At 48.2% G+C, this 9,347-nt stretch overlaps 1 protein-coding gene across 1 annotated transcript in view; it reads left to right on the top strand.

Annotated features, from left to right (window-relative positions):
* Positions 1-2,614: 2,614 nt before the first annotated feature.
* RHPN2 (rhophilin Rho GTPase binding protein 2) overlaps positions 2,615-9,347 on the top strand; it is a 63,124-nt gene continuing 56,391 nt past the window's right edge. Inside the window, exon 1 of the mRNA XM_079119909.1 lies at positions 2,615-2,737. Coding sequence (XP_078976035.1) covers positions 2,669-2,737 — 69 coding nt within the window. The 5' untranslated portion in view covers positions 2,615-2,668. The remainder of the gene's footprint in view (positions 2,738-9,347) is intronic.

The raw sequence follows: 9,347 nt of genomic DNA, 5'->3' as shown, positions 1-9,347 counted from the left end.
ATTCATTGGCAGTTCTTGTCCCACAGTCCATCAAATGGGGTTGACAAATAAGAGGTTAAATGTTGCTCCCTTGCTAGGTCAGCAGCAGCTCTCATTTCCTGATCACAATTGGATCAGAGGTATGGGATGAGATTTCTGGGTCCCCCTTCCATAAGAATGTCTAAAAGTATCTGATTCTCTGTAGCTTGAAGGAGCTACACTCAGTTCCTGTGGCCAGAGGACACGGATGCCTGGTTGGGATCCACCCAGAGAGGTGCTCTTTTACCTCTGAAGATGCCCAGAAAATAGTGTTAAGAAGGATTGGTGTGTCTTTAATAGCATGCTTTCTTTTCTTACTCTTTTTCCTTTTTAACAATGAAACAGCTCAAAAAGGCAATGACATCAGGTTAGATTAAATAATGGACTATGGTTTCCATTGTATTCACTTTAAAAATTTTTTTATAGTTGTAGATAGACAATATTTATTTATTTATTTTTAATGCAGTGCTAAGAATTGAACCCAGTGCCTCACACATGCCGGGCAAGGGCTCTATCACTTAGCTACAGCCCCAGTCCCTGTTCTGACTTTTATGTCTCTCATAGTAGGGCAGAATCCACTGGTTTCTCTTTCTTCTTCTTATTGCTTTAACTTATGGTTATGGCACAGTTGCCTTTTAAAATTGAAAAAAAATTAAACAAAACAATTTACTGAAGACTATTAATGCTTTCCCATTGAGCAATAAGCCGCAGCCCATTTTATTTTGAGACGAGGTCCCTCTGAATTGCCCAGACTGACCTAGAACTTTGGACTCTCCTGTCTCAGCCTTCTGAGTAGCTGGGATCACAGGCGTGCATCACCACGCTCTCGTCTGAAGTAACTATTTTTAATTTCCAGCCCCAGGCGAGCAGGTTTCCAGGGAAATGGATTAAGTGTAGGGTGACCGACGTATGCTGAAATTGGGCTGATACTCGCTTCAGAACCGACCAGGGTAGAGAAATTTCTTCTTTAAAAACAAAAAAACAACCTGGGATTGGACCCAGGGGTACTCTACGACAGAGCTACACCCCCAGTCCTTGTTTCATTTTTCATTTTAAGGCAGGACTCGCTAAATTGCTGAGACTGACCTTGAATCCTCCTGGCTCAGCCTCCGGAGTCGCCAGGTTTACAGACGTGCTTCACCGCTCCCGAACTTACTTTCTTTCTTTCTTTTTTTTTTTTTTTTCCCTTTTTTGTAGTGGTGAGTACTGTACTGGAGAGTTAACCCAGGATGCTCTTGATCAGAGAAGGGAATTTTTTTTTTTTTTTTTAAATCAGTTTCCCAAACACCTGTCCCAGCGCTGAACCGGATAGGATTCTGCATGTTCTTAGAATTAATTAGCCCTTTCTGAAAAACGCTTTGTTAAATTGCACAGGCCCAGCAGTGATCAGCAGGATTTTCAAATTTTAATCATTTATTTTTAACATTTACTTGGTTGTTGCCACTGTTTCTTTTAAAACTCTCAAACAACCCCTAATGCGTTAAAAAAAAAAAAAAAAAAAAAAACGGAAACGCTTGACTTGTTTTAAAAATAGATTGTGTTTTACCTGGGGCATTTTCTGGGATAGCAGCGGACGTGTCCTTGGTTGGAAGAGGGGGAGGTAGTCATCACAGGACTCGAGTGGGAAGGGGCCTGGCCCCGTGGGTTGGGGGCTTCGGGCTCGGTCTTCCCTGTTCTGCCAGGCATTCGCCCCCGGAATCCGTCTATCTTGTTGTGGTGGTGCGGGGAACAAGTGCGAACCCAAACCCAAAGAAGGGGTCCTCCTTTTTTCTTCTAAGCTAAGCGCATTTCTATGCTTTAACGCGTAATACCCTCGACCAGTCCGAGAAAGAATAATCATCCTCCATTTTACAACTGAGAAAACTGAGGTTTGGAATGACTGATGTTTAAGAAACCTTCTCAAGGACATCTGCCAAGTCTCTTGGGCACAAAACTCTTCTCGAGGTTCCTTCGGTAGGTGACTCCGTCGCTCAACGCCCCCAGCTATCCACTTAGTCCCAGCTTCAAGGGTCTGGAGGTTGGTCGCAGCGCCATAAACTCAAGTCAGCCAGCTAAGTCGCTCGGTGGCGCAGAGTCTCCGACTCCGCTCCAAGGTCCCCCTCGGCAGAAGGCTTTGCCTGACCCCAGGACCCAGAGCCCAGCGGTGCATACGTGGCGTCGGGTCTGATCACTGTTTCCCTGGAGTCCGCGTTCCTGGGGGTAGAGAGCACTAGCCCTCCGCATTTACTCCCAGGGCTCCAGAGCAAGGGGTGAATCCCCAGCTGCAGCTGAGACCCCCCTGCACTGTCCCCTGAGCCACCGCGGGGCTCACAGAGTTGAGCTAACAACGATGCCCTCTAGACTCAGAGCCCTGAGGGAGGCGCGCCAGGGGCCCCAGGATTTGGTGTTGCCAGGTGCTAACCACCGGCGCGGTCTCGCACTTGAAAAGGATAAAGGTTTGCAACCCGCAGACTCCCGGGACGGGGCGGGGATGAGGGTGTGGTCTCGGAGGAGCGGGGCGGTTCTCTAGGGCTCCAGGACTTGGCCTCCGGCGGGGCTGGAGGGGCGGTCGCGGGGCGGGCTCCTGGGCGGGGCGGGGCGGGGCCTGCGCCCTCTGGGGCTCGCGGCTGTCGCTACGCCTCAGTCCACCCTCCGCGCCCGCGCTGCCAGCATGACCCACGCGCTGCTGCCTGCGGCCCCCCAGCCGCTGGAGAAGGAGGGCGATGACTACTTTCGGAAGGTGGGCGGCTTCGGGTGGGTGGCGAGTCTGAGGGGTCCCAGACTTCCTACTCCCAGGCTGTGGAGCGACCGGGGTCCGTCGAGCGAGGCCGGGGCGGGGAGGCGCGCTGGTCTGGTGCGGACTGGACCTAAGGGAGGAAGGCAGAAAACGGGCCGCTGAGCACCGGACTCCCGGAACAGGTGGCAGCCGGCTGCGGAGGGCGGGCCAGGGTGCTGCTCCTGAGCAGGTGTAAGCCGAGTCCGGGGTCTGAAGGGTGCTTCCGCGTATCCGAAGAAAGGACCTGTTACTAGCTGCGCTGGCGCCCTCGGCCTCTAGGCGCTTTGCGACCCGAGCCCAACTTCCACCAGAGCGCTAGGCGGGGTCGCGAGTAGGAGAGGGAAAGACCATCCCTGGCGGGTTGGCGTTCTCTTCTTTCCTCCAAAATGCTTCAGTGAACGCCTCTTCGATTTCTTAGTACGTAGAGGGGAGCGGCTGGGGGAAGGAGACCTCGGCTGCCGTATTCTTATTTGTCCCGGTTCGCCCAGAAGGGCCTAAGCACGACCGTCCTGCCTCTTCTCGCTTTATGCTAAAGCGGATTTATTTGGTTGCCTGAGAAACCCGGTCGGCGAGTGAGGGCTTTGGCTGCTTGGCTAGTCCAGGCGCTCCTCGCATTCAACACTGCCTGCTCCCCTGGAGTTCATAGCTCAGTACATCAAAAGCAACCCCAGGCTGGGAGTGGTGGTGCAAGCCTGTAATGCCAGCGACTCGGGAGGCTGAGGCAGGAGGATTTGCAAATTCCGAGGTTAGCCTTAGCAATTTAGCAAGACCCCATCTCAAAATAAGAACTGGGGAATTGTAGCTCATTGGTAGAGCACCCGTGCGTTCAATCCCCAATGCCAAACAAAACCAAAAAACCTACCCCAGTCCGTGCCAACAGGGACGCTGGAAATTCCCCAAAGGTGACAGGGCCTGGTCCACAAAGATGCTTTGAAGCGGGGAGTCACAGGGACACCTTTCACACCTTTCTTCTTGGTGGTCCTGGGTGAGTCTAAAAATAGCCTTTGGCGCTTGGCCAGGGATCACTGGGTGGATTGAGAGATTGTCGTTGTTATTTTTATGACAGATACGACCGTAATTACAAATAGGGAAGTGAAACTGTTTCCTCCAGAACAATCGATTGTTAATTGTTCAAAACCTAGCCATTCAGTTCACCAGTAGTTGTGTCATCTTCCTTCATCTACCGCATATTGACAGCTTTGGACTTTTTGCTCATTAGTGAGGAGCAGTGACAACAGGACAGGAGGGGGAATCTGGAAACAGGTGGGGACAGAGTGGGAAAAAGTCTTTTTTGTTAAGTTACTTTAGCATTTAAAAAATTGTTTTGCAGTATATTTAAGTTAAAAGATGTCATCATGGAATTACAGGATTATAACTTCTAATTATGTGTGGCATTTGGGACAGAGGATCACAGGCCATAGAATTGCAGAAGGAGGCTTGGCCTGGGAATCCCTAGATGTTGGTCCTAGTGCCCCAGGGCCTGACTGCCACCCCCACAAAATTGCTTTGTAGCCTCCAGAAAGTTGCTGCCTTTCTGCAACGTTAGTTCTTCTCTGGATTGTCTGTCTTCTGAACAGTGACTTTGTGAACCTATGGCAGTATCTGGGGAGAAATGTCAGGAAGGATGGAGCACACCTTTGAGGGTGATGGTTTCAGGACAGGTTTTCTGGGGGTGCCATTCAGGACTGTGAGTTCCAGGGGAGAACAGACATGCACAGGAAAAGGAAAAGGATTCAAGGTTGGGTGTTTTTCAGATGCAGTTTCTTTGCTGGTGGATGAGTGCAAAATAAGATGAATCACTGCTTTACCATGAGGAGCATCTGTTTTGAACACGAGACCTTGTAATGATCATTGTGCTGTGTCTGAGTTAAGTCATACCAGCCCAAAGGGTGTTCTTTGTATGAGGAAAAGAAAAGGTGCTGACATTGACCCTTTCCTGATCTGTGACCTGAGAAAGTTTGACTTAAGACAAATGCTCACTGGAGGAAAGGTAGATGTTGCACAGGTGAAGGAGAGGAAGAGCACTTCAGGTAGAGGGTCGACCTGAGCAAAGGCATGGGATTGTGAATGCCTGTCAGGGACCCCCTGATGTGAAAGTGCAAGTGGGAATGAGGCAGTTCAGGCTCACATATCCCAGGAACCAGGGAACTTTGGTAATCCATTGACGTATTTAAAGCAGTCCCAGACATGTGAGATTTGCATCAGAGAAAGACCCTTTATACAGCTGAGTGGTTAGTGGGTCATGGTAACTGAGAAGCTGTGGTAGAGACAGGCAGGGCAGAGTTGGGGACATTGAGCCCCCTGTAATCCCAATCATTTTTGCCCTTCCTACTCTGATACAGCCTGCTGATGGCTTCAGTCCTTCCTACTAGCTTGCGCCCCAACTCAGACAAGGGGTCCATACCAAAGGCAGGGATCCCAGTGAGGAGATTGGAATGATGGGCAAAGACATTATCATTTAGATGGGATTGGATATGGTGGGGAAGGCACTGCAGGCAGGCTCCAAAGTATGCAGAGCAGGTGAATTTGAGGCCACTTTTGGGATATCCAAGTGGGTTCCAGTGCACCAGGGATCTGGTAGCTACTCGCTTCTGGCTGGAGATGCACCTTTGGAAGGCACCAGTGTGGGAGGCAGTTGGGATATTGAATGAAGGGACCTGGGGCAGAAGGGAACAATACTCCTACTTAAGGGATAGGTGGAGAGATGAGAGGCAAGCCAGGAGGGTGGTGGTGTTAAGGAAGCTGAGAGGCAAGTCTTGTTAGCTGGGCAGGTGAGGTTGACAAGCCAGAGGAGCACTGGAGAATTTTTGATTAGTCTCTCAGGGAGTTGTGAGAAAATGAGTAGCAGGAGGGCTGGGGACAAAAGTTAGTGTGTCCTGTGGGGGGGAAGGGCAGAGAAGAGAGTTGCTGGAGGGAGATGGGGACACAGAGGAGAGAAGGCAGGCTTGTTTTATTTTATTATTATTGTTGTACTGGGGACTGAACCCAGGGCCTCACACATGCTAGGTAAACACTCTACCATTAAGCTGCATTCCCAGCCCTTTTTATTTTATTTTGAGACAGGGTCTCCACAAGTTGTGCAGGCTGGCCTCCAATCTGCCATCCTGCCTAAGCCTCCCGAATAGCTGGGATTACGGGGCATGTACCACTAAGCCTGACTTTATTTATTTATTATTTTTGTGGAGCTGGGAATGGAACCCAGGGCTTCACATGCTAAGCAACACTCTGCCACTGAGCTACACCCAGGCCCTGCAGGCTTGTTTTAGAATGAGGAAGTCTAAAATCTTTTAAAGCTAAAGAAGAAAAAGTTAGGTGGGGAGACAGTCTGCGTTTCAGGGAGAAAGAGCACAAGCAGGGGAGGTAAGGATTGGAAGCAGCTGCTGAGTGGGTTGGGTGGCTGAGCTAACCAGGGATAGCGGTCAGGACTTCATACAATTCCCCCACGCTGTCTTTGGACTTGAGATTTTGCACACAGGATCAAATTCATTTCTAGTAAAATCAAACTTCTCTTTCAACCTGCCTCCCCTTCCTTTCTTCTTTAAAATGTCCTTCTGCTCCATTCATTCAAAAAGCTCTATATCTGATCCTCACCAGGTTCTGGGACACATTGGACCCTGACTTTATTTTCGTTTTTTAATCTTTTTTCAGTGCTGGGGATCAAACCCAGGGCCTCAGCATGCTAGACAAGCATTCTATAGCTGAGCCAACCCCAGCCAACCCCTGGACCTTACTGTCATTGCTGATGCTTCAGCCAGGCTGGCCAAGGAGGCAGAGAGAGCTGCAGCTCTGCTTTGTGTGATTCACACATAAAATGAAACCTAAGTGCTCAAAAGCCCCTTGCACCAGATGACCCTGGTCCCTAAATATGCAAGATAATAACTGGTGGGGAAGAGGATATCCTTCTTAAATTAGGGTCTTCTTGGGGTCATGTAGGAGTTGGCTGGACAGAGCTAGAGGATAAAAAATAAGCCCCAGGTCAGGCATGGACACCATTATTACAAACTCCGCCGTCTTGGTCTAGGCTGACAACTTGGGAGGTCTCTAAATTAAAAAAAAAAAAAAAAGATTTTTGGTCTGTCACATCATCATGTCTTTCTCTGACTTCTCACTGTATTTTTTCATATGAAATTATTATACTTAAATAGAGGTATAATTCTATAAGATTACTATAAATTCTTAAAAGGACTACCAGCTTTTTCCTCCCCAGGGTTTTTATGCTTTTTCTACTGAGAGTCTGGGAAGAACGTGTTCTCTGACGAGTAGATAAATGCACAGTAATGTTAAATTTCCAGGAGCTGCATCCTGATAGCAGATTCCTATCCCTTTTCTAGGGTTCCCTTTGCCCCTTAGGGTTGTAGCCCCATACCCCTCCGCCCTCATGAAAACTTATTCTCAGCCACAAGAACACCAGCTGGGGGGAAAAAAAATAGAGAAAGACTTTCCCCAGGACTGCTGAAAGGCCCTAAATGAAAGGTTTTAGCACCATGTGGAAGGAGAGAGTCAGTACAAAGTCCAGCATTGTCACTTGTTATCTCTGCCTCTTCATCCTTAGGGAACACAAATGCCCTGAAATGAATTTAACTCCATTGTTTTTATTCAAGAGCTGGAGAAGAAGTTGTTTCTTGTTCACAGAAACTGGCTGGCTGGACAGGGCCTCAGGGTTCATTGTGTCCTGGTTTATGGCCCCTGTTTACTCTGGGCTTCCTGGAGGCTCCAGCAGAGAAGGAAGGAGAATTCTTTTTTTTTTTTTTTCAACTCAGAATCTCCTCCTGGTTTATCTTAGCAGGGAGGAGAATCTGATTTCATGTTAGACAGTTGTGTGTGTCATTTATGAGCACAGCTTGTGCGTAGGGAAGCCTACTACTGATGGTCGGAGTCCACCAAGCACAGCATAGTTCCTGGGGGATCAGCAACTGCAGCTTTATTGAGTATTGGTATTGTCCCTCCAACAGCTGTTTGGAGCCTTAATCCTTTCCCAGATGGAGCGGGAGTAAATGGAAGGGGTTTGGGAGTTGGTGATCCTAACCCTTGATAATCCTCCATGGGCTAAGCCAAGTCTGAAAGGCCAGGCTGGACTCAGGCTGCCCACAGCTTTGCTAAGGGTTCTAGCTGCCCTGGGGCACACCAACAACCTAGAGGCCTGCCTAATACTTCTCACGCTGTGGGATCCTGGCCAAGAGGAGTCCCCTGGCAGAAATAGAAATTCTCAGGGTGACTCAGAGGAGAGTCAATGTGATGAGCTATAACACTGTAAATGTCCCTTGTTTCCTGGGGCTATCTGGACAGTTGCCAACACACCACCTGATGCTATTGGGCATTGACTTTATCCTGATCAACACTTCCTCCTTTGGCTTAGGCACTAGAGTCTCCTGACACAAAGGCTACTTTGGAGGTGGCCACAGAGCACAGTGGAACCGCAGGTGCAACTCAGGCAGAGGACTGGGTATCTGGCAGAGGGCAGCAGGGGGTGTTAGCTGGGAGCTGGGGTTTTCCTGGAGCATCAGGGAGAGAGAGAGACCATGGTGAATGATGTGAGTCCCTTTGGCCTTTCCAATGAGATCCAAAGAGTTCATTATGGCCTTAATCCTTTGGAAAAATTGCACGTTTCGATTTACTTATAAGACGAGAAAAGGGCAGGGGATCAAAACAATTTCAGATGTCATTTATTTTTCTCCAATATTATTTGCATTAAAAAGTAACAAATTAATAAAAAAGTAATCATAGAAATATACAAATTCAAGGTCACATACAAATACCACTCCAGACACCTTCTAGACCAGGATATTAACTGTGATTGATTGATTGGAATTAGCAGGCCATTGGTTGGGTCTGGAAAAAACATTTCATTCATGGAGATTTTGGTGATTTCAGGCACAGTAAAAACTTTGTTATTTAATATATTGAAAAATTACAGTGACTGGCACACAGTAGGCATTTTTACAGATTTCTAAAACTCACTGCAGGGAATCTCTAGTTATTCATGTCATGCCTACCCCCCACTCCCATAAGAATGGATTGGGATGCTGGAGGGAGGCAGCTGGGCCTTCCCCTCCACCACCAGCCCAAACCTGGCTGAGATCCTGGAAGGGCAGGAGGGCTATTTACAAGTGCAAAATTCATGGTTTTTTTTTTTTTTTTTTTCTTGGACGTGGAAAAGACAGATTCTCCACGTCCAGCCTGCCCTGATTCTCCAGTGTGGTGAAAAGTTAAATTAGATGTATGTGTGTATTGCAGGGTATCACATGCTATTTTTGTGCTCTCTGGTTGACAGCTTTGACCACTTCATAAACAAACAATTCTGTTTTCCAGATTTTGGTGGTTAAGGAATTGCATAACCAGGAAGAAATGAGAAAGGCAGAGAAAGTATCCTTGCTGGAGAAACAACTAAAAGCACCTGCCCTCCTCTGTGGCCTATGTGAGGTCTTGGGCCCAGAGCTACCCCAGCCCTGCCCTGTCCCCACATGCTCAGTTTTACTCCTGATCTTTACATCTCAAGCTTGTACTTTGCCTTAAATTTGCTGGAAACACATATACATGTGGACTTTGTCTTTGACTGTAAGAAGGGTCCTCACTG

The sequence above is a fragment of the Sciurus vulgaris genome, assembly GCF_902686455.1.
Source record: "Sciurus vulgaris genome assembly, chromosome: 17".
Classification (NCBI taxonomy): domain Eukaryota; kingdom Metazoa; phylum Chordata; class Mammalia; order Rodentia; family Sciuridae; genus Sciurus; species Sciurus vulgaris.
This window is presented reverse-complemented; position numbering and strand designations above follow the sequence as displayed.